The sequence below is a fragment of the Psittacula echo genome (genome assembly GCF_963264785.1).
Source record: "Psittacula echo genome assembly, chromosome: 3".
Taxonomy (NCBI): domain Eukaryota; kingdom Metazoa; phylum Chordata; class Aves; order Psittaciformes; family Psittacidae; genus Psittacula; species Psittacula echo.
The window spans coordinates 46,694,589-46,707,645 of NC_137736.1; the positions used below are offsets into that span (position 1 = coordinate 46,694,589).

At 46.0% G+C, this 13,057-nt stretch overlaps 2 protein-coding genes across 4 annotated transcripts in view; one reads left to right on the top strand and one right to left on the bottom strand.

The window, feature by feature from the left end:
• Nucleotides 1-8,698, top strand: part of PHKA2 (phosphorylase kinase regulatory subunit alpha 2) — a gene marked incomplete at its 3' end in the record, with an annotated part of 43,211 nt that extends 34,513 nt beyond the window's left edge. For 2 of the 3 annotated variants that reach the window (XM_080613604.1, XM_080613605.1), the window contains exons 28-32: nt 734-781; nt 2,679-2,846; nt 4,674-4,727; nt 6,083-6,283; nt 8,525-8,698. In XM_080613604.1, coding sequence (XP_080469730.1) covers nt 734-781; nt 2,679-2,846; nt 4,674-4,727; nt 6,083-6,283; nt 8,525-8,698 — 645 coding nt within the window. The remainder of the gene's footprint in view (nt 1-733; nt 782-2,678; nt 2,847-4,673; nt 4,728-6,082; nt 6,284-8,524) is intronic. The other variant, XM_080613606.1, reaches the window with a different exon arrangement.
• Nucleotides 8,699-12,792: 4,094 nt separating this feature from the next.
• Nucleotides 12,793-13,057, bottom strand: part of PPEF1 (protein phosphatase with EF-hand domain 1) — a gene marked incomplete at its 3' end in the record, with an annotated part of 32,239 nt that continues 31,974 nt past the window's right edge. Inside the window, exon 16 of the mRNA XM_080614078.1 lies at nt 12,793-12,986. Coding sequence (XP_080470204.1) covers nt 12,793-12,986 — 194 coding nt within the window. The remainder of the gene's footprint in view (nt 12,987-13,057) is intronic.

Sequence of the window (13,057 nt, forward strand, 5' to 3'; positions counted from 1 at the left end):
TGAAGTGACTCTGGGGCTTCAGTCTGAGCAGGGCTTGCTGCTCTAAGGTAGGTACCTGACTTGAAGGCCTTTCCAGGAAGGAAGAGGGACTAGGCACTAGGTGGCAGCATTATTTTGTTTTAAATACAGAGGTGGGCCTGAGCTGAAGTATTCGGACCTTTGTTGAGGTTGGAAATGCAGTTCCTGCATTGCTTTTGCATTCGATGGAAACCTGGCGTTTTGCACAGAAGAGGAGTCGGCTGGTTTTATTTTTATTTCCCTCACCTTGCCATTCATGCTGCTTCCTGCCACGTCTCACTGCATTCTCTGAATAATGCTCTAGGTACTAATTTAATGTCATCTTGGCTGTGGGGGAATCAACTCTGTGTTACAAGGAACATTTTCAAGCACCTGTAGTAACACCTCTGAACATCAAGCCTTTGCCTTGGCCTGAACCATTAACATTGGATTAGGAAGCACGGTTTGGGGTGGACAGTTACAGAAAAATGCTGCAATTCTGAGGTGCTGCATTCACATATCAGCGGAAATTTTGCCTTGCAGCTGTTTGTTTAGTGCTGCCCACCCAGCTGGCAGCCCACAGACTTTCTGCAGCAAGGTGACCTTTCTTTCCTCTGAGTACCCAAGCTTATTCCCCTGTTTCTTGTCTTCACACATATGGGTTACTTAACCTTGTTTGCCTCCTGTTCTGTCCCAGCTGCCTGTCTACGTGTTGGTGTCTGGTTTTCTTTTGTAGCTCTTTCATGAGGGCCACTCCATGGCCAGCAGCATGTTTGCTTCCATGGTAAAACCCTATCTGCAGCTCTGCCTCTGCTCCTCACCCTGTGTGTGTGTGCAGGGCTCTTAGGCATAGACATCTCCTGTGACCTCTCCTGTGTAAAAACTTGTTTTCAAACCCTGCCTCTTTGTCTTGTCCATCTTCATTGGGAACCAATTTTCATTACTAATCTGTTAATAGAAGTTGAGCCTTGCATTTAGATCCACTTAGTTCTTCTGAAGCTTAAGTTGTAGCAGATAAAGCACTGTAGCAGATGTAGCTACTTGATGGTGGGTAAAGTTACAGGTGTCATCAGTATTTAAAAGTAATGTAGCGCTGATAAATGCTGGCAGTCTCCTAGCAGAAAGGAACCCACAATAGCTTCATGTTGCTCACACAGGAGTTTTATGGTCATGGGTATCTCCTCATGCAAGTCATCTTCTTTGAAGGCAGTGAAGTGTAGCTCTTCTTAAGCTCTTGCTGTTAAGGAAGACAATTGTTTAAATATTTTACCAACAGAGACCTTGACAATTTAGAGTAAGTCTGAGGCTCCAAATCCGTCATGTAGAGTTAGAAAGTTTGCAGCTACATGTGCACTTTGAACAGGTGGTTGTGGATCATGGCTCTCTGTATCTCCAGACTTGCTGTCAATGACACACCTCCCAAGTGTCCTAAATACACAGCTGCAGAGCACCACTAGCCCCATGGCCTGGCCTGACAACCGCCAGGGTGCTGTTCCATCTCTCACATACCAGTGCAGAAAGGCAGGCTTCAGCTTTGTGTTTGGTTCAGGTGCACAGAATTGTTCAGTGAGACCTTTGCTTCTTTGAACTACCTGAGTAGCCAGATTAATTATTGTATGCAGATGGGTTTCTTTGCTTTGGCATCACCTCCCCCTGCTGACCTGCCTCCTCTAGCTCTGCATAGCAGGATGGAGGAAGTTCTGTCTTGGCCAGTGTGCAGTGGAAAAGAATGGCAAGCATCAAAACATCAAGGGGATATCACCTATGCCTCACTGATACCAGTTCTGTTCTTACTTGCTGGTCTTTCTGCAGAGCTCGTCTGTGCAGAATCAGTGAGCGTACCCTTTGCAAACATACAGTTTTCAGTTTGTTTTCCTCCTTCCCAGTACTTTACACTGAGGTGGTTTCTTACTCAGAGATGATGAGAATTGATGCAGGGCTGTCAGTGAAGTCCTTTCTGGGCTGAAAGTAATAGGTGTGCAAAAAGGAACATGGAAACAGAAGAGCACAGTCTCCGGGAGTGCAAAAAGTAGGCAAACTGAAAGTGTGGAAATGGGAACAAGAATTTGGTGGTGGTGCCACAATTTTGAAGGTGATTTACTGCCTAATTCAATGCCAGAGTCTGGTAGAGTAAAATAGTAGAGCTGTAGTGACAATAAAGGTAACAAGATTGATACTTAGAGAGAGACAGGCATGATGATTACATGACCACACTAAGTTAGTTTTTAACCTGCTTACTTGAATGGAACTTTTTGTATGGAGGACCTCTCTTGCTGGAGTCACAGACCCTTTGGTTCTCTTACAACACCGAGCCCGTAATCCAAGTGAGTGCAGCCTCCCTGCACATCCCACCATCTTGCACACCAGTGACACTGCCCTGACAGCCATCTCATGCTTGTTAAAATAGTCAAGCCTTGTGCTGAACAAAGCAGTGAAGTTTACTGGGTCATGTCTTGTTGAACTGCTTGCCTGTTTTGTTGAGAAATTATCGAAGTACTGGGGAAGTGAAGCTTGTGAAGGGGAGAGGAAGGGCTGAATCCTGCTCCATCACTTTGTATGATATGATAGCATGTATTTTTTCCCTTCTTCTGAGTTAGCATTGTAACAGAATGATACATTCACCAGGAGTAGCACTTGGGGTGGTAGAAGGCAACTAACCAAGGCTTTAATGTTTGTTACAGAGGAGCAGTACTCCGTCGTCTCCCACTAGTGTTTCTCCTGCTGGCTCCAGTGGAGACATGAGCTGGGGTGACAGAAAAGGGCAGTGGCTGCGCAGAAGGAGGCTTGATGGTGCTATTAACAGGGTTCCTGTTGGCTTTTATGAGAAAGTGTGGAAAATTCTTCAGAAGGTAAGCTGGCAGCTGTGGAGGATGGGAAGCAAGCAAGCTGTATGGTAATTTGGGAAGATGGTAGTCCAGAGGTGGCATGTTGCTGGGAGTTGGTCTTCAGCTGGAAAACTGGTGGAAACTAGAGTCACTAGTAGGAGTGTGTCTCTTAAGCATAGAAGGGTTCTGTTAACACAAGTTCACGTGTTTGTTTGGAAGTGTATTTTTTCTCTGAAATCACTGGTGCTTGAATTTCAGCTGAATGATTCTGTTCCACCACTGTCTGTTTTGCGTCACCCATGGCCTAATGCAAGTTGTGGTCAGGGCTGTGGGGCATTGCAATGCAGTGCAGTTCCTGCGCTCCAGTTCAGAAGGGCTGCAAGGAATGAAGTAGGAAACTACTGACTCTTCCAGAATGTCTCAAGGTCTCTTGCTGGCCCTTCTGAGCTGTATGGCATTCTTAACAGGGGTTTTCTTCTTGTTTGGGTTTTTTAAAGTGAAAATAAGTCCTTGCCAGCCCTTCGGAGACCAGGGGCATGGAAATGTGTTGAAGCAGCTCTCAAGGAAGGACTTGGTAGGGATTACAAGTTTTTACTCATTTCAGAGTGATTATGCACCAGTTCTGCTGTGCTGGATGAAAGCCAGCACTGAGCACCTTGCAGCACTGAGCAGTTCATGCCCACACTTGAGGGAAGGATGTGCTTGGGTTGATTTTGGTTGTCCTTCTGAAATCACTTATCCTTAAGCTGTTAGTGTTGATGTCAGCCAAGATGAGTCATATATGACCCTGCGGCTATTTACTAATGGGATCTTTCACTAGAGTGAGCATCACTTCTGTCCTGAGCTAATATAATAGCTGGGAGTATCTGAATGTTTTTTCTGGCTACTGAAATCAGTTGTGCTTATTTATCTTCAGTATTTCATAGAATCATAGAACAGTTAGGGTTGGAAAGGACCTTAAGATCATCTAGTTCCAACCCACCTGCCATGGGCAGGGACACCTCACACTAAACCGTGCCACCCAAGGCCTCATCCAACCTGGCCTTGAACACCACCAGGGATGGAGCATTCACAACTTCCCTGGGCAACCCATTCCAGTGCCTCACCACCCTAACAGTAAAGAATATCTTTCTTAAGAATTTCATTCTTAAACTCTTTGGAGCATTCATAAAACCTCTCTCTTCTGGGTGCGTTTTTGTACCTCAGGCACCCAGATATGTCACTGCTCAGCCTGCCTTCTCACCAGTTAGATTTTGTCACTCTTCCCTCGTGTACAACTTGTTATTTCTAACCCCACCTCTCCCCCACTGTTGGCCCATGTCCAAGCACCACAACATGTTGACATCCTTGAGATGTGGTGCCCTGGATCTGAAACACTTACCTAGATGTTGTTTTAGTGAAACTGAAAAATAAAGGTTCTCACTTCAGTGGTCTGTTGTCATGCTTTTGCATTACTTTTTATTTCTATATCACTTCCCACAGAATGTTCTCACTGATTTGTTTCCCTCTTTTGTGTGCATCTTGCTGTAGTGGCTCTCCAAGTACTTTTGCCCCCTTCAGTAGCTGGACTGGAGCACAGCACGTTCTCTACAATGTCATGTCAGGCTATTTCTAATGTTTGCCAGGTTATATAATAACTTCCTTCAGCAAAGGTGAAATAATATTTTAAGCAGGTTTTGTTGGTTTTGTTTGGGGGTTATGGGTTGTTTCGTTCGTGTTTTTCTTTGGGGGGGTTAGTTTGTTTTTGTTTTTTAACTGAAAGTTGGCACATACTGTCCTAGAACAGAGAAGCCTCAGATTTACTGGCAAGAACTGTAATTTCTGATCTTTGTCAAAATGTTGTTGTTTCAGTGCCATGGTCTGTCTATTGATGGATATGTCCTTCCTTCTTCAACCACCAGAGAGGTACAGTAAAATGCCAACGATTTTCTAGCCCCCTGCTTGAAAGGTTTGGTTTGACATTGCAAGGTGCAGTGCGGCTGCTCTTGCAGATCCTTGGTTTTAGGAAGGTTACAGGATCGGACCCTTCCCCCAGAACCTCCACCCGCTTCCCCGGGGCTCTGCAACTGCGTTCCTGCTGGGCAGGCCTGGGAGTGGGTCTGTGGCAAGTTTCCCCTTTGCTTAACCTGCTCTCCGCACACCTTCCCTGACCCTGGGAGCTCACAGAGCGGTGCTTGACAGAGTGTGGCTGATGGCCATCCTTCGGACCAGCTGAGGGGAAACCACTGCCTTGCTAGAATAAAGCAGACCCCTTGCTTGCCACTTTTTAATATGCTGTAACAGCAGCCAGTATATTTTGACATCACAGTCTCAAAAGTAAGTATCAGTTTAAAATGATTGTTTCTAACCAAAGCTTTGACTCTTTAAATCTGCCATAACATTTCCTTACATATTTATTTTCCTTAGTTGGATTGCCACTCTGTCTTTAGGCACTCTGGCAAGTTTTGAATTTACAGTTGTGAAACAAACTCTTTGAACAGTAATCCATCAATGCAGAAGTGGTGCTTGTGTGCCTGAGACTGGTTTTCTGTCTGGTTCCCTCAGATTTGTCTCTGGGTTCCTTTTTGTCTGAGGAATGGTGGTGAAAGCTGCCAAGAGAAACTGGAATTTTCTGCCAAATTTACACTTCTTTTTTTTTTTTTTTTTTTTTTTCCCATAATGGAGATCTTTATTTATCCCTATTGTGTAGATAAATAGGTTTATATTTTTAGCCTGTCGGACCTCGACAGTATCTAATTTTGCTATTTAAAGGAACAAGGACAAACCTTCTAAGGCAGCAGCCTGTCACATTCACCCATAGAGCAATGCCAGTGCAAATGAAGCTGCTCTGCAGACAATACGGCTATACCTCTGTGTGGAAAAGCATTCAGGTGGTTATTTTTAAAACTCAGCAGTGATTTTTGGCTTTGCAACTAACCTGCTGCCAGAAATATACTTACAAGGCAGAGTGCGTCAGACCGCAGCATGAGGAGCAAAGAGTTAATTTGCTAGCTAAGCATCCACCTTCCTGTATGTAACTAAAAAGTGTGTTTGATGGGTTGCAGGGCTGGAGGAGTCTTCTGGAAGTTGCTTAACTCTTTGCAGGGCCTAGCAACACAAAAAGCTTCTGTAAGTGCTAAAGCCACACAAACATTTTGTTCGCTTTGGTCAGCCTACCCTTATGTGCAAAGAGGAGTCTGTGTTTAAGTGCTTGCAGAGTGTGATGAGCCAGGCTTTGGGATTTACCAGTTTTTCTTTCCATTTCCACTCAAACTTGCTAGATGACACCGTGTGAAATCAAGTTTGCTGTGCACGTGGAGTCAGTGCTGAACCATGTACCCCAGCCTGAGTACAGGCAGCTCCTGGTGGAAGCCATCCTTGTTCTCACGTTCCTCTCTGACATTGAGGTGAACAGCATTGGGGGCATCATCTGTGTGGACCGAATTGTACACATGGCCAATGACCTCTTTCTGCAGGAGCTGGTGAGTCCACAGGGCAGTGGTGTGAAGCCTCTGTGTTTGAAAATTGTCCCCTGCTCCCTTTTTAATGTGTGTGGTGAGCTTGATGTTACCCATATTATAGAATCATAGAATAGTTAGGGTTGAAAAGGACCTTAAGATCATATAGTTCCAATCCCCCTGCCATGGGCAGGGACACCTCACACTAAACCATGTCACCCAAGGCTCTGTGCAGCCTGGCCTTGAACACCGCCAGGGATGGAGCATTCACAACTTCCTTGGGCAACCCATTCCAGTGCCTCACCACCCTCGTAGTAAGGAATTTCTTCCTTATATCCAATCTAAACTTCCCCTGTTTAAGTTTGAACCCATTACCCCTTATCCTATCACTACAGTCCCTAATGAAGAGTCCCCCACCAGCATCCTTATAGGCCCCCTTCAGATACTGGAAGGCTGCTATGAGGTCTCCACGCAGTCTTCTGTTTCCCAGGCTGAACAGCCCCAACTTTCTCAGCCTGTCTTCATACGGGAGGTGCTCCAGTCCCCTGATCATCCTCGTGGCCCTCCTCTAGAGTTGTTCCAACAGTTCCATGTCCTTTTTATGTTGAGGACACCAGAACTGCACACAATACTCCAAGTGAGGTCTCACAAGAGCAGAATAGAATGGCAGGATCACCTCCTTCGACCTGCTGGTCATGCTCCTCTTGATGCAGCCCAGGATACAGTTGGTTTTCTGGGCTGCGAGTGCATACTGAAGCCAGTTCATGTTCATTTTCTCATCGACCAACACCCCCAAGTCCTTCTCCACAGGGCTGCTCTGAATCTCTTCTCTGCCCAACCTGTAGCTGTGCCTGGGATTGCTCTGACCCAGGTGTAGGACCTTGCACTTGGCATGGTTAAACTTCGTAAGGTTGGCATCAGCCCACCTCACAAGTTTGTCAAGGCCCCTCTGGATGGCATCCCTTCCCTGTAGCATATCTATCAACCGAACCACACAGCTTGGTGTCATCGGCAAACTTGCTGAGGGCGCACTCAATCCCACTGTCCATGTCACCGACAAAGATGTTGAACAAGACCAGTCCCAACACTGATCCCTGAGGGACACCACTCATTACTGGTCTCCAGCCGGACATTGACCCATTGCCCACAACTCTGCATGCGGCCATCCAGCCAGTTCATTATCCACCGAGTGGTCCACCCATCAAATTGATGTCTCTCCAATTTAGAGACAAGGATGTCCTGTGGGACAGTGTAGAACGCTTTGCACAAGTCCAGGTAGATGATGTCAACTGCTCTGCCCCTATCCATCAGTTCCGTAGCCCCATCATAGAAGGCCACCAAATTGGTCAGGCAGGATTTCCCCCTAGTGAAGCCATGCTGGCTGTCACCAGCCACCTCCTTGTTTGTCATGTGCCTTAGCATGCCTTCCAGGAGAATCTGCTCCAAGATTTTGCCAGGCACAGAGGTGAGACTGACTGGTCTGTAATTCCCTGGGTCATCCATTTTCCCCTTCTTGAAAATGGGGGTTATATTTCCCTTTTTCCAGTCGTCAGGAACTTCACCTGACTGCCATGATTTTTCAAATATGATGGCCAGTGGCTTAGCAACTTCATTCGCCAGCTCCTTAAGGACCCGTGGCTGGATTTCATCAGGTCCCATGGACTTGTGCACATTCAGGTTCCTAAGATGATCTCAAACCAGATCCTCTCCTGCAGTGGGACTAGGGTCATCATTCTCGCAGTCCCTGTGTCTGCCTTCCAAGACTTTGGTGGTGTGGTTGGAGCATTTGCCAGTGAGGACTGAGGCAAAGAAGTCATTAAGAGCCTCAGCCTTCTCCAAATCCAGGGTATGCTTCCCCTTACAAAGACAGACCAAATCACTGAAGTATCTTCTGGAAATATGTTTAGAAAGCTAATTCAAGAGTTGTGGGAGATTCAAAGGGAGTGAAATTATAGTGGCTAACAAGCTCTGAAGTAAGTGGGTAGACTGAAGTGAGGTTTGGCTTTACCAAGGCATCAGAATTACCAATTTGTGAGTATTCCCCCCACAAAGACAAAAATCTAGGCTGTTACATGTTCCTCGTTTACTTCCACTTATACAGTTAAGTCGTGTGGGTCCTATAATAACCCTGATTAAGGTTTTCCTGAGGGAAGGGAGAATTGCTTTCAGTATTCAGCACGAATGCAAAATCATAGTTTGGTGGGTTTTTTCCAAGTAAATAAGCATGCACACCTAACATTCCCTCCTCCTTTGCTGTCTTTTCAGAAATCCTTCGGAGCTACTGGTAGTATCTTGGAGAAAGACGTAGCCACAGGAATTTGCCACTTTTTTTATGACAGCGCTCCAAGCGGGGCCTATGGCACCATGACATACCTAACAAAAGCCATAATTATTTATTTACATGATTTCCTGCCCAGCACAGGCTGTACAATGCAATAAGCAATGCCTTGTGCAGGAGGGAAGGCTCAGCAGATCCTTCTCCCTCTTTCCCTGTCATGAACTTCTGGTTTAGTGGCTGCATGTTTGTGTGCCATGCACTACCTCAGCATTTCACACTGGTTGTCATGCTATGTGCATGCCTCCCTGCAGGGGACAGGTAGGTGGAATTTGGCCGGGGTTTAGGGGGGTGGGTGGGAAATAACAAATACTGAGGCTTATTCTGCCCAAAGTGCATCAACGTAATTCATATTAAATTAGCAAGAGTTAGAGAATTCTGCCAAGGGGAAAACAGATTACACTGTGGAGATTCTAAGGCATAATAAAAAGAAGGAGCTGTAGCTCAGGCATAAAGTCTCCCAAATAAGGGAAGTGATGGAATTCATTAATTTTTCTCCTGCTGCGTGTACACATACATCTTTGTGAATCACTAACGCACAGTATGAAACACCCAGGGAAATGTAAATTGAAGGCCTATGAATAACTTGTAATAACCAGGTGATATTTCTAATACACATTTATTCTGATTCTCGTCTCATTTGCACCCAGTCAATGCAGTGCTAACACCAGCAGAGACAGATGTCTTACAATAGCCTCTGATTTAAGAGGATGGCCTCTTTCAGGAAGCTGCATCTGTCTTTAATCTGAGCCAAACAGCTTCTTTCCCTGCATCCCTGAGGCTTTGGAGGCAAAATCTCAAGTCTCCAGATTCTCCAAGGTGACAGACAGTTTTATGCCTGTAATCCTTTCCTCTGAATGGAGCAAGATAAATGTCTTCCACTTGAGCACCCTTTCCAAGTCCCCCACTCCTTTCCCTTGCAAATAGCCTCAGAGTTAGGAATGGCAGAATTGCCACCCTTCCGGCACAGCTGGAGTTTATGGAAGGCTTTGATGTTTGTCTTCTTTTTTTTTTTGTTTTGTTTTGTTTTTTTTTTTTTGTTTGTTTGTTTGTTGTTTTTTGGTTGGTTGGTTTGGGTTCTGGTTTTTTTTTTGAGTGGGGTTTGTTGTTCTGGTGGCGGCTTTTGTTTGGTTTTGGAGGTTTTTTTGTTTGTTGTCGTTTTTTTGGGGAGTTACGTTTTTTTGTTTTAATTTGAAGTCACACTTGTCACATGCAGTTAGGGCTGGGCTGCCTGGAAATTTCCCTTCATACATCACCCGTGTTAGTGCCTGCTCCTTGAATCTATCCACTGGAAACCAGTTTCTGAAGAATAAGTGTGTCCTGCAGGGAAGTAGCTCTGTGGTCATTTAATCTGACAACAGAGGTAGGCTTCTTCTGGAGGGGAAAACCCTGCTGTACCTCAGGTGCCACCAGCCAGCATGCATCCAGCTGACAGCTTTGGAAAGCACCTGTAGCTGTAGCCTCCCTCAGCCGTGTGGAGGTGTGCTGGCACTGCCACCCTGTCAGCAGAGAGGATCAGAGTGATTCTATCTTTCCAGGGAGAGCGGAAAAGAGTTTTATACAGATATCTGAAATACCTTGATAAAAGCAGGGAAGTAAACTTCACTTGCCACGGTCCTGGGGAGGCTACACTCCTGACAGCCACGGTACCCTGCCTGCTGTCCCTCTGCAGAATCACTGCTGCTTGTAGCAACGGCTGGACACTGGCTTAAAGAGAGCAAAGGTGTGGGAGGCTTTAGGAGGTGATTCTGTGGTATTTTTCAGTGAGCAGGAGAGTTTTGCAGCCCAGGGGCCTGGGGGCCCTTGGGCTGGATGCCCTGAGAGAGGCCTGTCCTGTGTCAGCCACCATGAAAAGTGTGGGCCTCATTCAAACTGGCCTTGAACACCGCCAAGGATGGAGCATTCACAGCCTCCCTGGGCAACCCATTCCAGTGCCTCACCACCCTCACAGTAAAGAATTTCTTCCTTATATCCAATCTAAACTTTCCCTGTTTACGTTTTAACCCGTTACCCTTGTCTTGTCACTAGAGTCCCTGATGAATAGTCCCTCCCCAGCATCCTTGTAGGCCCCCTTCAGATACTGGAAGGCTGCTATGAGGTCTCCACGCAGCCTCATCTTCTCCAGGCTGAACAGCCCAAACTTTCTCAGCCTATGACACAGCCAGCTTCAGGTCGCTGGAAACTCATTATGGAAAAGAGGCAAAGACCAACAGAAACATCCTGTGCCTCAGAATCAAGGGCAGTAATGAATTAAAACAGATCAATCTGAGACTGCGTCTTTCCAGTCTGAGCTGCATTGCTGCCCTGAGCTGTTTCATAGAATCACAGAATGGTTTGGGTTGGAAAGGACCTTACAGATTATCTAGTTCCAACCCCTGTGCAGCTCAGGGGGTGGCCAGCCAGGCCTGCAGGCAGCCTTGGGGCTGGTCAGGGGCACTGCTTGCAATAGTAACTGTGACTGACTCAGAGCACACAGTGGAGGGGCTGGTAGCAAAGGCAGAGTGCAGGGCTGCACTGTCGCATTCTACTTTGTCCCAGGGAAACCAGGGTTGGAGGTGAGATCCCACCACACATGGTGGTGTTTATCAGGGATGGAGCCTTTTTTGTTGCTCCACTGGAGTAAGGTGGGACTGACCCTCATGAAGCATAGCTCACAGTCAATGTGTGCTCAAATTGAACAATCAGTACTACCGACCATTAAAATGTACTGTAAATTTTGTTTGCACTATTGAAGATTCTTCTTTCTCCCCTCCCCTGGGCAGTAGAAATATGTGTGTGCATATTTGTTCATTCATCTGTCAAGTTACTGTAGACAGCAAGATGTAAGGAAGAGAGCAGTGCCCTCAGTTTAGGCTGCTGTTACATCCTGGGATGATGAACTGGGATGGGTGCTTTGTTTTGTACTTTCCGGACTGTGATTAAATAAAGCCTAGCCTGTCTTGCACCATGAAAATCTAAAGACGGGCTGGGCTGGAACCTTTCCCTACCAAAAAGCACTTTGGGCACACTGGATGTACTAAGGCTGAATTAGGTAATGCTGTTTTCAGAAAGTGCCTGACCTGGCCACGCTTCATCTCATGTCATGTGTTTCTTTCCAACTGGGACATGCAAGAGATCCAGATCTCTCCACTCTCCTCTTTGGGCAGGTGGATAGGACTGGTAAGAACAGGAGTATTGGCTGGCAGCCCAGGAGGGGGGTGGGGGCGCTGGACTCTTCCATCTTGCTGTGTTCCCAACACTCAGTTTCAGAATTTATCAGTTTACTTGGTAAAGCATTTATGCTTAACTATATGCAAGAATATCAAAAAAAAGAGTATCAAAATGTGTTTACTTGGGGTTCTTGTTAATTTCTTTGTTTTAAAGATGTACAGTTCATCTTTAGGAAGAGTGTGTTGTATTCAGATGTGTGTAGGATTCCAAAATATAGGCAAAAAGAGGCCACACTTAAATGTTACTGTGGAAGCCAAAGGTTTATTTAGTGATCTGTCATGGGTGACATGAGCATGCTGAGGGTTTAGCCTCTGTTGGGGTGACAAGTTATGATTGTTGCTTAGCTCCAAATGCCAAGAAATGAAGGGAAAGGTAACCAGTGGCAAGAGGAAACCTCGAGCAAGAGTAAACACCATTCAGATAAGATCCTACAAGTTGTGCCTGTAAACTCTAAGAAGGAAGGTAGGTAGTGACTTGGAATGTTGTAATTCCACTGTGTCACACAAGGAGCAGGATTAAAAGCAAAACCGATTAACTGTATGGTGATTCTGCTTTGTTTTCCTCTCTGGGGCTGTTGTGCCTGTGGTATCACCAGGGAGGGTCTGATATGTTCCTTGTGGCACCAGTGCTCTTTCTCAGCCATTGCTAAGGGCTGCTGTCAGAAAAATGCCTAAGTTTCTTTTCTCATGGGACTGAAGGTGCACCCATGGCAGTGTTCATGGCTTAGACTGATGGGGGAGATGCCACCAAGGGGGAGGATAAGTTGTAAAGGTACTTATGTGGCAGTGACACAGTAATACCATAAGCAGTGGGTTTTCATCTTGGTCTCATTACTATGAGGTGTATGTCACCCAAAAGGAACAAAAGAAATGCTTACACAGTGACGGCCAGGAGTACCATATTGAGCCCATTTATTGCCAGTTTCCCGGACTGCTTATGATTTCAATGGGAGTGTGAGCTGCTATGGTAGCCCACAAGATCTGCTTTTTCATGAGTTTGCCTTTCTCTCTAGTCTATGAACCACGTGAAAGGCCCCTAAAAACTCATTAAAGTCAATGCAGCCATCTTTGTTGTAGTCTATGCTGAGGACTAACTTGCCAAGGGATTCATCAGTTACATCAATGCCCAGGTGAGAAGTGAAGAGTTTCCATGTGTGGCGAAACTCCTCAAGGGAGATCAGACCTAAAGGAGACAGGCAGAAGGTTGTTTTCTCCAGTGCTGTTTCTCCTCTCTGCATTCACAAAATCATGCAT